At 35.4% G+C, this 21,950-nt stretch overlaps 1 protein-coding gene across 5 annotated transcripts; it reads left to right on the forward strand.

The window, feature by feature from the left end:
- Positions 1–586: 586 nt before the first annotated feature.
- On the forward strand, positions 587–20,527 carry LOC105344722 (uncharacterized). 5 transcript variants are annotated; one of them, XM_011452578.4, is made up of 6 exons: positions 587–621; positions 16,233–16,663; positions 16,756–17,016; positions 17,140–17,451; positions 17,602–17,743; positions 17,926–20,527. In XM_011452578.4, the coding sequence occupies exons 1-6, from the start codon at positions 602–604 to the stop codon at positions 20,129–20,131; spliced, it is 3,372 nt and encodes a 1,123-aa protein (XP_011450880.2). In that variant the 5' UTR covers positions 587–601; the 3' UTR covers positions 20,132–20,527. The 5 variants fall into 5 exon arrangements, with proteins under 5 accessions (XP_011450880.2, XP_011450879.2, XP_011450878.2 ...); XM_011452577.4 differs by lacking the exon at positions 587–621 and adding an exon at positions 2,220–2,957; XM_011452576.4 differs by lacking the exon at positions 587–621 and adding an exon at positions 10,651–11,282.
- The last annotated feature ends 1,423 nt before the right edge of the window (positions 20,528–21,950 follow it).

Genomic DNA, 21,950 nt, shown 5'->3' on the forward strand with positions numbered 1-21,950 from the left:
CATATACAGGTACACGTACTCGATGATCATATTCATTGAGTTTCACACCTTAACCACCACATCATTTTTGGTATGAGTGACACATTGTAAAGAGACATATGCGTGTAACTAATATTAATTATATTGCTTTCATGTAAACTTGCTTTAACAAAGGCAAACTGCCCTGTTGGTACCCAACAAAAAATTATTCAACGAAAATTATTAATCAACCCGACTATTCTTTAATAATTCCGGTCTCCCCTAGAAGCGCCACATCTGCCAAAGGTCTGCGTAGAGAGGCAATAGATTGTCAAACCGATCGACATAGTAAGCCAACGATATTTGTCCCTTTTTTAAAACATGATTTCTAATCTAATGCTCTCGGATTACTCCTCGATTTATCAAAGAAAATCGAGACAGATCGAGATGAGAAACTTTGTAGTGTTAGTTCAGTTAATCTTAAGGTCAAAGCTGTTCAGATTGTCATGGATACTGATAAATAAGTATGCAAATACCGTCCGATATCATTGATGTAAACCTTATAAACATTGCATGTGCTTAGCAATGAATTGGTTGCATTGTATTAGATACCGTATTAAAGAGGAAATTGTACCTAATTGCGATGCTTCGACAATCAAAGAGGTAAGATTTGTTGATTTTTCTGCTATGATTGAATGTATCTTTCCAAATCCGCTGCATGATTTGGAAAAAAAACTTCATCGAAAGATTACCGAAGAAGCAAAATATGGACATGATAACTCAGACACAATTTTTCGATAAACAATCAGCACTTATACTAATAAAGTTGGCAGATTTTTATCAGGAAACTCTCTCTCTCTCTCTCTCTCTCTCTCTCTCTCTCTTATATCATCATCTAGAAATATTGACATGCTCATTGCGTTATAAAATTGAGGTGTCGACAGAATTTATTTTATCTACAACACTACTCTTTGTTGTCTCCCTACCAGTATTTATTCATATTTACCAATTTTTTATCTCATCTATTTCTTATGATATAATCGATCATATAGGAACCGACAAGATTGAAATCTACAAGATCCAGTTTTATTCAGTTTAAAATTGCATTGAATCAGTTAATTCATATAGCTTTAATAAATAATATTCAAGGGATTCATTGGCATCTCTTTTCTGATGTTAACTGTGCGTGGATTGTGATTTCGAGATTAATGAAACTTAAGCTATCCACGGACTGCACGGGTTGAGAAGTGGTTGCAAGCTTCATTTTAACATACAGATCGATTATAACGAAAATTTACGTCCTTCTACAATGTAGTACACAACAATATTTACATTTGCAAATATGCTTCCTAATATTAACTTAAATGATTAAATAATTAATAAACTGTTCTTTTTTCTTTTCTTTGCGGGTAATTTTTAATGTAAAATTTCGGCGATGCTCGAACACCAAAGATCAAAGCATTTTAAGATTATTCTTCTCATGTCAAAAGTACCGGTCCTTCAGAAGGCTAGATGGTCAAATCTACCTTAAATTTTAAGATATCATTTGTTTAGCTATAAACTTTTATCTGGCAAAGAAAAAAATCCACATATTTAACTTTATATATTTGGGTATTTTCCTATATAATTACATAGAGCTCTTCATCTAAAGGAGATTAACACAGTCTAAAAATGGCCAAAACCATCGAACCCCCTGAACAGTTATAGTTTGTAAATGTATTGATGTGTAGCAAAGAATAATAACTCTAACATCGCTTAATGGATTCAGTATTAAAAGGGGAATTTTTTTTTAAATGATGTGTAAACTTAAAACATATATCTGATTTACCCATTATACAAACTATAAAAACTAATTTTCATTCACCAAAAAGTGTTTTCATTTCGACGATCAAGACATCTGATTATATCAAAGTTGCAATAAAACTAAACAGAAGTATCGAAACGTAATAAAGCTGGCTAATATATCGCTGATTTCTATCTCATTAATAAACGAGTACGTTAAACGTGACGTTAAATATTATATTTGCCTTATTTCGCTTGAACGAAAAATGAATGCTCTATTGAAAACATTTCATGCTTTAGTTATTTAATTTTCCCCCTCAATAATTTACGACTATTAGCACATATAAATAAATAAAAATGCACAAAACGAATCTCACAAAGAATATATTGATAGGAATAGCAACTGGGCGGGTCTTCCATTTTCAAGCATTGAGCGATAACCTCATTAATCTGAGAGGCTTGGTTGGAAACGGTTGAAGTACACTTTATCACTTATGATAACAAGTTTTAAAAGTTAAAAGGCTATAAACGGAGTAAACCCGAAGGAAAGTTGTAAAAGTGCCGTAAAAGAAAACATCTCGATAAAAATTCCTCCACTACATTCCGCAAACTTTTAAAAATTCATTCCGGGTATACTTTTCTGCGTGTATATTAGGTGTTGGGAGCGGACGTTTAATTTCACTTGTAGTGGTCCATCAAGGAAATATACAGCATCTGTTTTCTACATTTCCGCTGATGTCGACTTGACGAGGCGCATTGCATGGAATTGACAACTTGTATGTGATTCGAGCCTTGCATTGCCTGGTAGACCCGTAAAAAGCATAGGAATCACAAACACTGTGGTCGTTGACAATGGCCTTAGCATTTAAATCTTCTGTCAATACGGCACCAGTCTCTCAGGATTTCTCATAAATCCCATTTTGACTGATAAAACATGAAAAATTGGCCAGGAGACACTTCCGAATTTTGAACAGAAAAGTGCTATTTCTAAAAGCGACGGATTTTTTTCTTGTTATATTGATAAATGCAATAGATTGGAGTTTTAAGAAGAAAGCAGTGATAAGATTATTGTAATCCATTTTGGCTAGCAAAATAAAAATGAGTGAGACAATTTCTGAAGTTACAACGGAACATAATGTTGAACAGAAAGAGGATAGTCCGACAAAATCAGTAGTTGTTAATGAAGAAGAAAACACGGAAAATGTTACAGAAAAACAGTAAGTATCTGGAAAGAAATAAATGGTGTTTCGTGGATGCATAATATTTTCACAAAGGAAACGAAATTCCATCTCTAATTTCATTTGCTTAATTAACGAAAATCTTCATTAGGTTTAAAGCAGTTGTAATGGGGCCATCGAATAAGCGGTTTGGTTTAGAATTCAATATATCAATGTTTATAAAAAAAAATGATTTTACAATTCACTTTGACTTTATTTTCGTAAATGTCCAAATCCAAATAAATCTGATTCCTAGGAATCATAGCTCAAGCGAGATACGATTCTCAGCTCTCGTCTATGTATTTTTTTTTCATTTGCGGGCTTTGAGATTGGAAACGCGGTTTCATGGGAACAAGAGAGTATATGTATATATACTATGAGTATTTTCTTTTCTCGCAATGTCACCCTGCCCTTCTTTTCAAAAGATCTAAAAAAAATTATTATTCCTATATCTTCTACTCAGCGGATTTCTGGAATACCCAAAGTAAATGTGTATATACTTCAAACAATTGAACAAGGATTGGCTTTGAGTAAATGTATTCATCTTTTGGAAGTCCATTAAAGGCCTTGATGAAAAGAAAACGCTACGGACAACTTTTTAAAAGAAATAGATTATTCATGTTGCGAGATTTTGGAATATTAATTAGCCCTAGCGACTTCTAATCTTTATATATGTTTTCTTGGATAAATAAATAAAGGATTTAATGGCTTTGATGGTTCAATAAATTTGCTGTCAGGTGTGTGCTTAGTCAAGTTTAAAAATACACATTGCACCCGAACTCTTTATGACAAAAAGAACCGCAAAAACTTTGGCAAGAGCGGAGGGACATGTTTGCATGAATTAAGTACTTGAATAAAAATAGGCACTTTTTTTGGTTTTTTTTTTAACAAATTATCCTGAATTTGTAACGTTTCTTTGGATTTTCTGAAATTCTCTTTAATTTCCCATTTGTTTGTTCATCATCATCATCATCATCATCATCATCATCATCATCATCATCATCATCATCATCCTGCCGAAAAAAAGAAAGAAAAAAGGAAAGGAAAAACACAGCAAAGCCCAAAATATAGTTTTTAAAGTAAATTGCACAAAAGCAAACAATGTCGTCACCAAAGTCCTTATCTTCAAACTGAAAACAAGAAAAATGAAAAATTGTCACCTTTTCATATGATTAATTATTACACAAGTAACAATATGGAGTTGCCAGTTTGCATATTAACATCATTTCGTGTTAGTTTCTTGCATGCAATGTCTTTGCAATTCTAGTACATGTAATTAATAAACTTGCGCTATATACACCTGCAGATCTATACTTGTCCAGCGTTATTTCCTATGGGCATTGATTCCACTTTTTCCAATTAATTTCCGGGTAAAGACTCCATCTCTTCATCATAAACTCATACTTGTTTTGAGCAGTTCGATTGTTTTTTATGGTAACGGATTGTGGTTACATGGCAACGTACGGCAAACGGCTTGATTTCTTCTTAAAGGAGGTTTTTAATCAACATCAACGTACAAATAATCGACAATTATATGGCTGTTATATATCATTGTTCGTTTTGAAGGCCAAGAAATCAAAGGTGATAATAATTGACTACAAGAACACGTTTAAGAAATCAATAGATCGGAAGTGAAAACTCTCTTGTATGAACTTTCCAATGACAAATATTATTTCATTAACTGGTCACGCTACAGAGCTTTGATACGTGGGTTTTCTGTGGTTGTCAGCGCGAGGGATTCTTGGTTGAAATTGACGTGACAGGACCGGCAGAATCTTGAGTGCAGGAGCCCCCGTGGTTCCTTAATAAAGAGAAAGATAGACTTTTATCATCGATCTCGACAAGTAATCTCCTACACTTCACGCGGATTAGGACAAGGCGGGTCGGGGGAGCACGATCCAAAGGGATGTTTACCCTTTTCCAAGTTAATTTGCGACGACTTTAACATATCACTTGTCTTTGCTTTCGGTCTCTTTGGAGATCTTTGGGTTGTCAACCAATGGGATATCAATATACGTAACACCAGAGGCATTGAACTTTGAACATCTGCACGGCGTATGTACCTTAACCGAAGTACAAATACACTATCTCTATAATAGATGTATTGATAAACTATTCTAAGTTTGTTTTACCAATGCTCAGCGATTTGAGTTTGATGGCACATGGACGAAGAATACCGTTTGACTGCTCTGTTGCTTGGTCACGGCATTGCCTTTCTAACGTTCCCTTTTGACTTGTGCATGTTATGAGGATAGAACTATTAGAGGTCCTTTCTTTGCATTTCATTTTATGATGCCCTTATTAAACACGTTTGTTGATTCTTTATGTTTTACCACTTGAGATAAGGAAAAATAATCTCCATTGCATAAAAAGTTATGAACAGATTTCATTTGTCAGATTTTTCTTATGTCGTTATCATGACCAGGTAAAAAAGTCTAAATTGCTAAATTTTGAATGGCAATGATCGAAAAATAAAGCAATATACGTATAAACATGTATATGTTTGGACAACCAAGTAAATTGTTTATCATCAAAATGTAATGCTTTTATGCTTTTTGTGCATTGGTTCATTAAAAAAAATATTTATCACATTGCATCGGAATTTTGGATGCAATTTTTAATGTTAATTACAATTTACAAAATTGAATCAACAATTCAGCATTTTAAACATGGTTTCTTTATAGAGGTCTCTATTTCATTCAATCTAGTGGTTGATTGCCAAATTTATATTTCTTTACTAAGACTCTATTATAAGACCAAATCGATTATATTTCAGAACATTAATGATTTCAGGCCATAAAAGCATTGATGTTTGTGTGCAAAACGTAATTTAACCCGCAATGCACTTAAGTTTCGCGGGTTAATGACGTCATTTATTCAAGACATTCAATAATCTTTTGCAGCTTTTTTTAACGAACTTTATATAAAAAAGGAGGGAAGAAAACGCCCAAGATTTAATTGATGTTTGATTGGTATTAACGGTTTTATGAATTTAAAAAAATCGCAATTCTAATTAACCTCATTCTTTTTTAACGAGAGGATGTGAATATTAAGAAGACGAACATTTGGAATTCCTATATGCTTCACCAATAATTGATTGCATCACGGCGAGATTTTCAAAAGCATTTGACAGATCTCAAGTTTAAATATTTTCCAATCGACTTAAAACGTAATTTACATATGAAGAACGTCAAATGTACCGTTATTTTCTATTCACCTGATGCAGTGACAACAGGTAGTAGTTTATGACCTCATTTGTCAAGAGGTTTTCAAGACTGGTCCACTTCTGTTTGTGTACCTAGTAAATATTTTTCTAACATTCTATTGAGGCGAAATCTCTCATAAACCGTGTTCTTAATTACTAAACAAACCCATCATAGCGACCACGTCTTTCGACAACATTTGCTAACCTGTGCCAAAAATTAACTCCCCTTTTATTCATTACTATCATGGCCCCCGATTGATGTAGATTTACCAGTAAATATTTGTTGACCGAATTATTTCCTTTCTCGGTCGCAAATTTTGCCAATAAACAAGAAGGATACATGTATGTAGTGGGAGTTTTTCATTCATATTAATATTTGTGCAGTATTGAATGAATGGTTCCTGTATAAATTCCAACAACCAAAACTAACTTCCAATTTTTGAAATTGAATACTTAAATAGAGTCATATCATCTTCACCTTATTTTTGATTCTGTAGATATTTGTTTTTGAAAATGTAATCAAAATAACATATTTAACGAGGCCGGGTCTATTTTTTTCTGCCCTAGATTAGAAAATTTTTACATGAATTTCTACTGATATAATTATTATTTTAAAATAAAAAAAATAAGACATTTACCACACCGTTTGTTAAAGGGGTCATCTCAAAGTTTGTTAATTTTTAACATAGGACCCTATGGGATTTTGCTTGAAATGTATCAATTTTGCTCATTTTTTACAATTTTCTTAAGCTTCTGCCCTAGATATTATATTCCCCAATATAATATCAATTTTACGCACCAAACGAGCTATTTTCAAATCTGCAGTTGAAACTATCATGCCATGGCGTCAAAAATCTGCAGTTGAAACTATCATGCCATGGCGTCAACAAAGCAAAAAGATGACGTCACAATACAAATGAAACGCTGCGCGAAAGCGTGCGTACTCGTTCTGTACTCGGCCTCGTTAAATGTAATATTCATTCGTACACGGAATTATTTGCAATCTAGACGTTAGAGGAATATCAAAAAAAGTAATCTGTTATGATATGGATAACTCCAACGTGTATGAATACATTTTATAACTTAATTTTATAAATCGTCCAGCAATGAGAGAGAGAGAGAGAGAGTGTGTGTATTTGTCTGAGATTTGGCTATTTGTAACAATACAGAGACGCCATTCTATGACTTTAAAGGCTTTATACAATGTAATAATTCATGTTCAACCATGACAATTAGAAATCAACAGTGAATGTTGATAAAAGGTATCTACGTTTCCGGGCATCTCTATTGAAGTGTTGGGGGATTACGGTCTAGACATCCAAAAGCAGCTAAGAACTAAGTATATACCAACTGTCGCGATGTACAAAATATATCGAAATGCTCTCGGACACCAGATTACGCATATCGTCTACTTCACAAGTATCTTAATTGCTTTTAGGAATAAGAAGAAACAACTGTCCTTCTTTATTGTGAAAGGGGATTATATTTAGTATCTATGGGCGTTCTTGTATACTCCAAAGACTTTTTTATTGAGTAGGTTTGCTTTTCTTACAAGTACCGTAATTTGGTCTATTTTCAAAAGAATCCACCGGATTTGGAAGCGGCAAAATTGTTTGTTAAGAGTAGTGAAAAAGTGCATTGTCTTCGAATTTAAAATATTACAATAATGCTTTGGGGAGTTTACCAAGGGCGATTATTCTTGAGAACACTTGTTGAGTATCTTATCTTGCTTGATTTTTTTGGACACCTGACAATATGTGTATACTTGTTTGTAAAAAATAAATCGGTAAAATAATCAAAGACATCGGAAGTAAAGTTCCGATCTAAGCGATAAAAATCTCAATGGAAAAAAAGTGAAATTAAAATAATTTGGTATATGAGTTGATTTAAAGGGACCTTTAAAATTTCGTTAAAAAAGATTTCGCCTTTGATTTGAAAAGGATCTCAGAGCAACAAAACAAGGGGTTGGTCCCGGAGTCAAAAGAGAGATTGTTATGTCTTCAAGGTATTATACCCTTTTACTTTACTCGTGACATACATACTGTTTATACAAAGTCTTTACCTTCAGTACAGATACAGAGGAAGAACGTTTTTGTTTGTTTGTTTTTGGGGGATTTTTCTCTTTGGTTTTGTTTTTGTTGTTTGTTTGTTTTTGTTTTTTTTCTTTTGGTGTTTTTTTGTTGTTGCAAAAATGTGACGCGTAAAAACTTCTTATATTCAAGCTATGACTACATATATATACCCTCACAGAAGGGGATAACATACTTTCACACAATATACGACAGGGAATAATGTTAATACTATAATGTGACCAATTTCTCTGTATCTGGTAGTTCGTTCCAACATATAGAGGTAGTGGGCATTGAAGGAAATAAAATACAGAACCCGGTTTTGCCAACTTTTTGCACATATCGCTGGCTTAATAGCATAGCCAATCTGATCCACTAAAGAAAAGCACAAATGCATTTTGCTTTTTATACCTCAAATTTTTTTTTCAGACTCTCTTTTACTTTAGTGTCCGTGATATTCGTGATCTGCATTGTTTTCTATGTTGCTGTGTTGCTAAAACAATATCGATCGATCTCCAAAAGTCCCCGAAGAGTACATCTTAAAGTATGAAATAAGGCATGATTTAACAGTATCAAAATTATTTATTTTAGGCGTGAGGATAAACAAAGAGCAATAAACAAGACAATATTTATTCAAACAGTTTTAACAAGAAAGATCGGCGGAGATTTATTGTCCCTTGGTGATTTTGGTCTTTGTTCATACGCTGTCGTACAACACTTAGAATTGTCATTGATCAAACTGATTATATTGTCTAAATTCTTATCAGTTTTCTTAAGAAATGAAGGAGAAAATACTCGGTCGGTGTACCTTGATTGCTTAAATTGCTGCGTGTTTTACTCTGAAAGAGAAACGAATCAATTATGTATTTTTGTCTGGATCAAAAACGATTTCTACTTGCGATGTTTCATTGAAATCAATATCAATTATAGTACAGTTATTTTAAAGTTTCCCTCCTTTTGAATGTGAATTTTCTCATGTTTAAACACCAGAAACGCGTCGTTCTCATCTGAAGTTAAAGTGTTTGTCTTTGAGCAGCTGTTCCTAATGCGGTTTATAATAGATCTTACATTACTTAGTATCTCATTGTGGTGAACTTTTGCGGTCTTTCCGTCTTCTATATATAAACACTGCATCCGTCATTATGGGCACTCGACTGACCAGTCATCTTATAATCGCTGGATTGCAAGGGAAACAGGAACATATTCAGAATTTTTCCCACCAAGAGATCAAAACCTGTGTTTGGTAATTTTACTATGTGAATGTAATAAGTTTAAATTTTCTCCTGGGGGGATCTCCCACTTTGTAGATCCGAGCATGGAGAAATACCTAAAAGATCATATTCTCATCGCTGTCATAAGCATAGAATTTGAAACTTACATTAATATTTCTTTCAATTTTCATTAAAGAATTGGTCGATTTTTGTATTAAGTAGTTCTTTTTATCGACGGAAGGTACAATGTAAGAATGACTCATTTAAGTTCTTCTTGCATCGAAAAAAAATTATTTGGTTAAATGTTTTAACCGATTCATGGTAATTGAAAGAAGACGATACCTGACTCATAGAAAAACTGTGTCAATGAGCACCGCCGACGAATTTAAATTGGCATTTTGTCTTCAAGGGCTTATCATACGAATCCAACCCAAGCTAAAATTGAAATATCTTTAAAAACAATTTTTTTTTTAGATAACAATGCATTTTTTTGGTGTTTTTGCAAATGACTTGAATAGAACCGCCCAATTGAGAAAAGAATTGACAGGCAATAACTCGAAGAATTGAAATAGCAATACAAGCCTGAAGATGTATGACGAATTTCTTTAATTAAATGGAATCGTTAAAAAGTCAAATTCAGTTTGAACACGTTTCTACTCACAGTAAAGGAGAAGAGACCACAACCAATAAAGCTCAGTCAAACTTGCCAAACTGTTTTTTGCTCAATAAAATTTTATTTTTGGAAGAAAATAAATTAGATGCGGCGTTTGAGTGTTAACATTTTTAAATTCACGTCTCGATGAATTGAAAATAACAAATTCAACAACCGCCCACCGTATAAAGGGTATTAATTGCACAGCACCTCTAGACATTACCATAAAGGATAATGTAATGTTTAATGTTGCTAACCTCTCAGTGTATATAAATTGCAGGTATAATTTTAAGCTTAGCCCTATCTCTTTAAATTATCAAACAATCGGCAGGGGTTCAATGTGGTTGATTGGTTATGAAAAGATCGAAATCACTTGACCTTGACCTCTGAGTAATTTTGATCGTCTGCCCCTTTTGTGCTTTAATTCGCGGTGGGTATAGTGATATCATGTTTGGGATAGAATCATCTATAAACCTTTTGTTACTTATCTCCTTTTCTATTGAACGAAAGCGAGTAAAAACTCTAATAAAAATATTTATTTGAAGCTTAATGTAAAAACACTGCAGAACTCCTACTGTCTTAGTAATGGCGAACAATTAACGAAAAAAAGCCTGAAGCCGACCAGGAGGTGAAGCCACGGGGAGGCCCATTCGGGGCCAAGCTTTTTATCTAGTATTGAGTCTGCTGGTGTCCAAGGATTAAAACTTTACCTATCAATTGTAACTAGACTTAAATACCAAACTATGCTACCCCACACGGACTGAAGGAAAAAAAACGGCCGAGCCCTTACCAGTACATTATGTTGAAATTTTTATTTGTGGACAGGCATACCCAGGAAGCGGAGTTCGATTAGCACTAGACCCCCGACAATAGCCAAATCAAATGTGCAAACCCCGAGCAAACAGTCTGATGTGGTTTTAATTGATCTTTTGGGGGACTTTTTATATATGCACAAGATGTCACCCGCAAAGATGTTAATCGCAGTGACTCAGGATGGTCTTGAAACATTTTGGAGTTTCTGTCAGTGAATATGAGGGGTTCGCAAAAGAAACCCCAAAACTTGCAAGCTCTAGCGCCCAGTATACCGGCTGCTTTCTTAAACGTGCCTTCTGTGTCCAAATTGGCGGTTTCCCCAAGCCAGGAAAATGCGACGAAGTTTCAGGGACATTATGAAACCGAATTCATCATGTAAGTGTTGCATTAATAAGTATGTTTCCATGGATTTATGCTACTCTTGGAGTGATGGTATACGTTCTAGCTAATGAACTTCCGGTTTTGGTGATAAAAAAGTTCCTTACTGATCTTAATGGTGTAATTTAACTAGAACCATTTTAACAAGAGCTTGCATTTTAGGTACTTGTGTCAAACAGCAATGTGACTTAGGCCTGTCTATTTCACTGCTGGCCACTCAGTCATAGCCCTTTGAAATAAACAAGACTTTTGAGCTAAGACTACGCAATTGGCGCATATCTTGCTTGAAACTGCGTCATTTCTAACTTGTTTTTGACGCAAGAAATAGATAGCTACGTCCAACCGAAAGTCCAAGGTCTTGTAATGTTAAAATGGTTCTAAGTAAAGTCTTTAAGCAAAACGTGTCTGTAATTTACTTGACCGTTTCCGTTTGGTGATGATTGACTAAAAACAATTATGCAGAAGCATATTGCATATTTAGGACTTTAAAAGAAATTGATATGGGCAAAATCTTATTTTTACAGTACGTTCATAATGTAATATAATTGAGATGGTTATTTATTTGTGTTTGGAAAAGAATGAATTATTTATGATATTTACAAAAACTTGAAACTTATGTGTACGAGAGTGTTTTGTATATGCCATGGAGACGTTACACGCGAAGCAGAAAATGTGGGGTGGTTATATGGCCCAAAGACTGGATAAGGACGTCTAATGAGGGGCACTGGTTGTCATTTTTTCTTACATGAAATCCAATACTCTGACCAAGTTCAGTATTTCTGAAGACTGACGTTTCAACATTCATGATATATTTGGTATATCCTTCTCCCTCAAGTGCAGTTGTTCATAAATTAGATTTATTAAGAAATAGGACAGAAAATAGAAAAAAATCCATAGCATAGAAAAAGATTTATGGTTAAAAGTAAGTTCACCTCCCCCCCCCCCAAATAAAACGAAATAGAATAATTAATTAATCTCTATAATCCATTATATAATACAGATCGATTAATAACACTAAGGGTTATAATAATTGAGCCTCTTCCGTACGTCTCAAAACGAGAACGTAAAAAACTGCCAAGATTTGTTGCTTTCTAGTGTAACATCTTGATAAGACACGCCTCCACATGAACTGTAAACAGAAAAAAGAAACCTGTTTATAATAAGTATTGAAAATGGATATCAATTACTGTGCAAATTCATCTGGTTTATTTAATATTGATGCAATCCTGATAGTAGACCCCACTTGTGCATAATGTTTAAATGAATTCCTTTTAAAATGTGTCGCAAGGTAATTCTTAACTAAATAAATTAGAGCATATCATATGCAGTATTATGAACCACTTAAGACAGATTCTACAAAGGCATTCCTTGTCGTTAAATGCATTGTCGTGTTAGGTTTCAACAGTTATCCCTATACATGTGTATACTGTCAAATTCAAAAACATTGACTATTGATATATATACCATTGTATACCCTTGCACTTCCGGTTAGAATCGCTCTGAGGTCTTACCGGAAAGACCATGAGGCGACGATGGAACAGTTGTCATTTCATGTTATTATACTTTTATGTTAAATACTGAAATCTGATTGGTTTAGACGCAGTTGGCAATCCGTTCTATTACCCTCAGCGGTAGCAACACACTTGGCAACGGGTAACACAACGAATTATTACATGCGCGTAAATTATGCGCGTACGGTTCGCCGTAGAATTCACTTCATTTCTTTATAAAAGCAGTAAAATATTCTTTAAATTAGACATTCAGTATAATAAAATAAATAGTGCCTGTTTGGGGGGGGGGGGTAACTGTTGAAATTGACACCCCTCGAAAACCATTGTCAACCTCCGCTTCGCGTCGGTTGACAATAGTTTTCTCGGGGTGTCAATTTCAACAGTTACCCTCCCAAACAGGCACTAGTTTTGAAGTTAAAAAACAAATGACCAAAATTACTTCGGAAAAAAAGTAAACTCTAACGATATTTCATCAGGAAAATGGACTGTGAGTTTTTTTTGAAAGATTTTATTTCTAATGTGTTGTTTTCCTCATTCAGTTCATAGATTTTAGGTGGTGTTGGACACCTATTTCATATCGAAATAAACAATAATTAACATCAAGCATAATTTTATAATTTTTCTTAAAAAAAAAAAGCACAATGGGCAAGAGCGGTTGCTAGGAATCTGTAAGTCATGAGTTCAATTTAGGTAGGGCTTTTATAAACTAGACCTTTCCAAACCTTGTGAACGATATTTTTGGTCAAATATTGTGAAATTTGAAAAAATACACCGGTGAAAGTATGTTAGTCATTTTGCACAGATTTCCCATCTAACACTTTGAGATGAACGAACCATTCGCTAAGGTTCAGTAACTAGTAACACCAAAATACTATGATTTAGAATTTTTACTGTTTATTTCATAAACATTCCTGCAATGATTCAGGGTTCCTTAGAAGAGATCATACAGAATTCTTCCTTCTTCAGAAGTATAAAAATAAGAAAGATGACCTGAAGATTTGCAATGAAAGAATTTGCCCTGATGTTGTCTAAAACAAACACAGGAATATCAACGATCAGTGCATGGGAAGAGGATGTGTATAAAACTGTGTGGTTGCACTTGCCCCCCACTTTTTAATAAGGTTTATAGGTTTTTCTTATTCATGCCATGCTCTGGCTTGTTGGATATTTGAACTTGGTGGATGGATGCAAATACAACGTTTTCCATGTCACATTTTATGTAAATTTTAGCATTATCACCAAACCAAGTAAATTTACTTTAATATACTGAAATCGCGACTGGAGGGGGAAATTCTTAGATTCTGTATACAACATCGGCATCGGCGCGTGACAGGCCGGTGACTTTGGGGAGGGATTCTAACTTCACACATCTTGCCATGTAAGCCTTTCGCAGTCATATTCCATTTTGACATATATTTGTTATTCAACGTTTAAAATAAATAATTTTTTTGGTTACTTTAACATCAATGCTGCTGTTGTGCAAAATATATTAATATTTTAAAGTAAATTAACCAGAACTTGCCCCGGGTCTAGATTACGTATAGTACTTCAGCAAGTCATGTTTTGGGAGTTTTCTTTTTTGTCTCTATGACTTTTATCTTTGGTATTCAATTAAGGGATCTCGTTACAAGTTTTTATTTAAAGTGCAGAATTAGTAAAAATTCCCCATCTTTTAACATTTCCCTCGTTCGTACACTTGTTGATGAAAGTGAATTGAGATATGTCAAACAACGATACCAATTAAAGCACTTGTTTCAATTAACTATCATGAAAACATGACGTCACGGGTTTTTTAAATTGATCCCCTTGGTGTAATGCGGTTAAAAACAAAATGGGTCTCATTTCAAAGGCCACCTTGTATCTGACAATGTTTGTTTGTTTGTTTCTGGATTAGGATCGATGATATATAGGTCTGAGATTACTTCGATGCAATTAGCCTCGTTCTTGTCCCAATAATGTGAAGGGTTATCATTACATACTGACACTGAATAGAATGTAGTTCAGAACTAATGATAAACACCATGCCAATGAATACTTTGCAACCAAGTCAACAAAATATTGACAGTTTATTGATTTTGATTTTTCATGACATGTTATTATGACATATAACATTTAAAGAAGTAAAAAAAAACCCTAACGTATGCTAATTCAAAAATTACTTTGATTTCGTAGTTCGTATATATAGATCAAACGGGGAGATTAAACCACGGGTCGATGGTGTCGCGTTTTGTTAATAAATTGATTCACTTTAATCTTTTAATCCGTGCAACGGAGAAACGACAACCTGTATAGAATTCACTGAATGAATGCTAGTGTTATGAAATATGATGTCAGAAACACACATTAATAACATATCAATGAATTCCATTCCGGGTCACTTACTTATGTATTGATTAAGACTCAACAACAACAAAAATCGATGTATACCCTGCTTTGATACCATCTTCCCATATCAATAATGGAGAAGTTTTACGTTTTGAATTGTTTGAGGGCAGGGAGAACTCAATCTGCAGTTGCTGCAGGACTAATTAATACCGCTTGATTAATTGATAATATACGGTTGCATAGTGTGCAAGCCATTTCTTTTTCCCACATTCATGTCAAGACCCTTACCACTTTGGGATCATAAAAGCACAGTGTTTAAAGGTAGTAAAATATTTTTGCTAGTAATTACACCTTTTTCTGTCGCGTTATTGAATGCGGCAGAGCGTTTTGGAAAATAGATTCTTCTGAATTAATGTACATAAGGTATTGGGGTGTTTAAAGTACTGTTTAAATAGAGCGTTGGTAACTATATACACGCAGTCTGGCGTATATTTGATTTGGTTGTGAACGATTCTCTCACTTCAAAATCAAAACGGACCTGTCATCATAATATTGGGCGATTAATGTCAGGACTGGGAACAAGGTGTTTTCGGACGAGTTTTTAAATACTCGTGTGATTTTTTTGGTTCATGCGTTGCAGGTAAAATTGTAAGTACTTGAAAATCATTTCATTTCAACATGATTATTAAACATTAAGTTCTTGTATGTTGTTGTGGTATTTACAACTCTCTCTCTCTCTCTCTCTCTCTCTCTCTCTCTCTCTCTCTCTCTCTCTCTCTCTCTCTCTCTCTCTCTCTCTCAGTACTTGGTAAACCCATGTCACCAAATTGTATCGTGTTGTGTTGACGTTCTGAAAGAATTGCTCTCTATGTTTTTAAAACAATTGTCCGATAGAGATCACATACCCTATATATTTCGATCTGATATGATGTGCTTTTAAATCATCGGTCTTATCACTCCAGTTACAAAGAAAAAGCTGACATTTCATTCATTATATATATGTTATAAAACGTTGTGTAGGCAGGTATGTAGTATGAGCCAAAATTTTCGCAGACGACATTGTCTGTTGGAAATCTACCGTGTAAATAACGCCATGTCATTGTCATTGTAGGGCCAACATGGACCAGGGCTGGGCAGCCAAATTGCTCAACCCGGACAAAGACAGGGAGAACCTTTCTCGTGTCTGCTGGATGTTGCATGACGTCGGCACCCACTCTCTCCGATCCGTGTTCGACAGCATCCATCCCCCACTTAACCTGAAAGATCACCTCTCCCAGCCGCACATCCGCACAGTTCTCCAACGGCTTCACGAGCAAGGAGTCCTGGATGAGAAGCAATGGAAACTCCTGTACCCAACCAAGAAAAAGCACACCAACTCACAGCAGTACGACAGCAGGACGCTGGTCACCCTGCTGCAGACTATTTGTCACCTGTGTCCTCCCTACCCAAACGGATGGTCGGCTGCTCCCCTGTCGGCTGACAGCAGTCTTAGCGCAGACATTGTTAGACTACAGCTTCTGTTCCAACATGTCGCAGAAATGAGTGAGTTGCTTACAAACTTTAAACCTTGATTAGAAGAAAAAAAAAACAGTTCTCCAAAATTCAATGGCTTATGATTAATAATTGTTTTCCAGAAACTATTTCCATCGAAGAGTACACATCTATCTGGAAACAGATAAGAGAGGTGCTTCTCCGACTTGGCGGACCTCCCATAAGAGTGAGACTGCATCGTATTGAAAACGAGGTTCTGGATGCAGAAATGCAGACTCATTACATCAACAAAGTGAATGAGAACTGGAGTTCCAATCATAAACGAATAGTGTTTACACCAAAATCTTCCAGCTCCAGAAACACCAAAGGGAAAACCAAGCGAAAGAACAAAGCGGAACAAGAAGGTAAGACAAAATTTTATTATTCATATATTTTTTTCAATGGAGAAATCTTTATGATATTGTATGTGAATTACTTTTTCTGAATGACCCTATTTCTATGAAATGTCTTTCTTTCAAACAACATAGGCATCCCTCCTGAAGATAAAGCGGTTCTGATGAAAACTTACAAACTTTTTGTGGACAACATCCAAGCAGAAGATATCATTGATCGTCTGCAGCAGAATCAGGTCATCAAATTCAGTGATCGACAGGAAATCTTTGCTCTTAACAAACGACATGAGCGAATGCAGCTTTTACTTGACAAGATATTGAATTCCAAACTCTCCTACGCATTTAAGGCTTTGACTGACTCTATCAAGTTCAAATACAAGAAAATCCATGAAATCGTGGTACAGATACGCAAAGAGACCTACAAACATGGAATCCGAGAAACAGTTGGTACGTATAACACAAAGATTGAAATTGTCTACATATTTCAGATACGTTTTCGTCCATTTGCTTGTTCCAACAACATGTTTTAAAAATAAACGTTGTGTACAAAATGAAGCTTTAACGTTAAAAAAAATAAAACTTTTTGGTACTTTTCAGATGTCGTTGGTGTGGTGTCAACTGCCCTGATAAACTTCTACAAAAGCAACTACAGCAAATGTTCTCCATTCCCATGGAACGAGAGCGTGACTTGCAACATCCGAGACATGTATACACCTATTGACATCATTGATTCTGAAGGGTAGGTATATAATATAATATGAATCTCTATACATGTATATATATTTCATTAACCTCCTCTCAGTAACGTTTTTGTTTACATATTAATCCAGTGCCTGAAAAACTGTACAAAAGTACCGCATTACACCGACTACTACCTGCAACAAAATCTTGCATTACATTTCCATTTTTTATTTATTTCAGAAAACGGTTGCATCTCAGCGACTTTCTTCCACCTGTGACAGCTATGGGTAAAGGGCGGCGAATTCTCATGGAGGGGCCAAGTGGTAGTGGTAAAACCATTCTAAGTCACATGGTAGCCTACATGTGGGCAACCCAAAGGAGTTACTTCAAAAACAAATACGGAATTCTTCTTCATGTTGATCTAAAGAGAATAAACGGGGACTTCCAAGAACAGGTTCACCATAACCTGCTACCGGACGATTTCAAACTGAATCCCTCCGAGTTTTTCTCTATGCTTGAGGCAAACGCGAGTGAAGTTGTGATGATAGTGGATGGATATGATGGCAAACCCAACCAAAAGGTCCTGGAAGATATTCTCTCTGGCTCCCAACTCCGACAAGCCAACGTCATAGTCATGATGAATCCGGAAATTGTGTCTTCCCCAGGTTTCCTTCCCGATTCAAGAATGTTTTCATTGGGATATAGCATGAATAATGTCAGCAGGTGCATGAAAACGTATTTGTACCACTACAAGTTCAATCCGGAAAATCACCAGAGGCTTTTCGATACAGTGAGCGATGAAAACTGGCAATTCAGACCGTACATCACCAAACCTATTTGCTGTTTGCTCATTTTCGCTATTTATCAGTCTTCGAAAAATGCAAAAATTGCCGACATAACGGGACTTACTTCTTTGATGGAAGCGTACGGTTTTGCAATGGCCACTCAATTCTGCAAAAGACAAAAACTTGACATAATTGGATTGGAGTTCCCTGAAGAAGTTGTGAGAGCAATTGACCAGCTAAGTACGTTTGCATTTAGAACCATGAATGACGAGGAATATGCATTTACTGAAGAGGACATTCACAAAGATACTCAGAATGCTATTGTCTTCAAATTAGGCGCATTTTTAAAGCTCACACCGGTGTCCAAATGGATGTTCACTTGTAGTTTGATGCACGACTTCCTAGCAGCTAGACATTTGTCTGATTACGTTCTAGAGGAGATGACCAGCGTCATCAAAGACCATCGAATGACGAAGCAGTCCCGATATAACCAGCTGGTCGTGTTCACGTGTGGTTTGTACAGAAACGACCACGACACTTTGGTCATTCGTCAGCTTTTCTCAGAAATGGCGATCCAGAATATTCGACACACGCGGGTCGAGAGCGAGGATTCTAACGCATCATACGAAGAAGTAAGACCGCTGCGGCCTCCAAGCGGAAGATTCCACGATTTTGCACAAAGCCTTGAAAGCTTGGCGGAAGCCAAATTTAGAGAAGATGGTATTGAAGCTATTGCGCAGTCATTTCCACCGCGTACAATTATCAAACGAGAAGGACTGTTATCGTACAGAAGTCTTCTATCTCTTCCGCAAATTATGCTTCATGACACAAATCGTATAACTCATCTAGAAATATACCTCATCCCCGTATTTATCAGTCAAATCCAACTCTACACCGACTTTGCCGAAGGAATTGCCAAAAGCAAAGTCCTTACGCATCTGAAACTGTTCTGGAGTTCCATGGATGTGATGGCTAGATTCTTGAACGCATTTATGGAACAGACGACATTCGTAGAGTGTGTTACACTACAGGATGCTTGTAAAAAACCGACGAAGCAAATTTCCGCTGCAACTTGGGCGACGTTGCAAAATGCTTGTCAGAACATGACAAAATGTAGAAAATTCGCCTATTTGCAGGGCAAAGTAGCAGCAATTGCTTATTTTGTCCTTCAGCATCTTCCAGACACCATCCAAGAGCTAGATTTTTCAGGTTGTGTTCTCAACATGATGTGCGCTTCAGAACTGAGTGCAAAAGTAGAGCATTCTGCATCGTTGACAGTTCTCGACATTAGCCAAACGAGTTTATTCGGATCGGAGTTCGTTGCCGTGCTTCAGGGACTGAAATTAAGCAATACTATGAAAATTCTGAAACTCAGGGGTGCAAAACTTGATCGAGTTGGTGTCATTACCTTAGCTGAATGTCTGAAACTAACGCGAACCTTGCAGGTGTTGGATCTGAGTTATTGCGAGCTTACCACAGATATGTGCAAAACACTCACGGACGCAATCGCCGAAAACCATAGTCTTCGAAAACTGGTGCTCAAAAACACAAAAGTGACCACTGAGGGCAGACAAGCAATAAACAACCCAAGGCTGGATCAACTCACAGTTGTCGGACTTGAAGATATAGTTTACGCTTTGCAAGCCGTAAATGTTGCGTAGATAGGGATCAACTCACAGTGACGTAAATGATGCATAGATAGGGATCGACTTATAGTGACGTAAAATGTGCATAGATGTATGATTCGACTTATATAGTGAAAGGAAATTAGAATAGTTAGTGAATAATTGTTAATCTTTCGTTCGTATTTCATGTAGTTCATATTCATAAAAATACGTCTTTTAAAGATATTTAATGTAGTTTTACACCAAAAAAATTATCATATTTATTTGTAGTGAAATGGAAAATACTTTTTCTGACTGAACTAAAACGAGAGAAACATGCATGACAAAACAGACAAACAATAATTGTTTCTGAGTAATCGTGTACAAACTATTTATTTAACATTAAAAAAAACCAATGTGATGGGCAAATCTGTGATAAATCTTAAAGTTTATTTTTACAATTTTATAATTTTTTATTTTATATGCTATTTATAATAAAGTATTATTAAAATATCTATATCAGAAGTTTTTCTTTTCTTCATGAAACAGAAAAAAACCATGTATTCGGATTTCTTTATCCTGGCAAAAGCGACCCAATGGTTCACAGCAGGAAATTTTCCAATTTCAAGGTTTATAAGGTGTTGAATTAGGCATCCCACGCTGCTAACTGGACTCTCTGCAAGGGATTATTATCGTGTCAATGAAACCCGTATTTGCCGCAGAAATGAATATCTATGAATGCAAAGTTTCTTCAAAGCTTTATATGTCTGTACATGAATCCATCAAACCTCACAGTCGGAGGCGGAGAAGCCTGATGAAGTCAAGTATTGAAGGAGGGGCTAGAGTGGGGAGGGCAACCAACGAATGTGAGAGTGTAGTACATAGACTTGCAATGTAAACAGATTATTAGAATACAGTTTTCTGCTTTGCAATATATTCCTTATGTAATGATTACAACGAGTTGATTGATTTTCGAGTTATGCCTGATATGCTATATTTACTTGTGCTCATGAGATAAATCTTTCACTAATTATTGTATTGGTTGATAAAAAATAAGATATACAAAAAGCTACTCGAGTATCAGGGAATTTGATCATGTGCAAGAGCAACTAATTTAAGTTCCGGTAATTTTTTTCAACTCCAAACCGAAGTACCTTCACCTACTGATCATGACGTCAGTATGACCTTATAATTACAACGGCACACTCTAATTATAGTAATTATTTCAATTTGATTTGCGAGTTGTACATGTCCCCTCAAAACTTGTCATTATTTAAACGAATTTAGTTTCAGATTATCGCCTATATTGAATTTCAAGATTGACCTTCAATTGGTTAACATGGAACATTTCCCACCAATGTCTCAGGGTCGGTAGTAATAAGCGTCAAAATATAGGAATGAATTTCAGGTATGCAGGTCTTCCTATCCGCCTAGATGATGATGATGATGATGATGACGACGACGATTAATGACGATTATCTCAAAGGTGGTGTTATTTTATTATTTCCATGAGAGAGAGAGAGAGAGAGAGAGAGAGAGAGAGAGAGTCATTGTCACCATTTATATGAACAAATTGTTTTGTGCCCCCCCCCCCCCTAAAAAAATTAATTGAGGTCGACTTTGCAGCAAAATAGACGCTCACGAAGAACACTATGCTGTGCAGATAAGTATTGAATTAAGAAGTCAACAGAAAAAGTAAATAGATCTTTATGTTATCTTAATGCCCATGATAAAAAAAAGTCGTTTTGCTAAATGTTCTATAAAGAATTCAAATGTATTACGTTTAAAGTTTGTTATATAGTTTTAATAAATGTGCATGTGTGGTGTTAGTGGATTTGTTGATAATTTTAGGGTGATGTACTTAGGATGATGTACT

This window comes from Magallana gigas, chromosome 3 (assembly GCF_963853765.1).
Source record: "Magallana gigas chromosome 3, xbMagGiga1.1, whole genome shotgun sequence".
Classification (NCBI taxonomy): Eukaryota; Metazoa; Mollusca; class Bivalvia; order Ostreida; family Ostreidae; genus Magallana; species Magallana gigas.

What these genes read in the sequence shown, in the direction of transcription:
- LOC105344722 (XM_011452576.4), top strand. Translation starts at nt 11,125, where the DNA reads ATGAGGGGTTCGCAAAAGAAACCCCAAAACTTGCAAGCTCTAGCGCCC. An exon ending in CCAACATGTCGCAGAAATGA is followed by an intron (nt 16,664 to 16,755) that starts GTGAGTTGCTTA and finishes ATTGTTTTCCAG; the next exon opens with AAACTATTTCCATCGAAGAG. An exon ending in TGGAATCCGAGAAACAGTTG is followed by an intron (nt 17,452 to 17,601) that starts GTACGTATAACA and finishes GGTACTTTTCAG; the next exon opens with ATGTCGTTGGTGTGGTGTCA.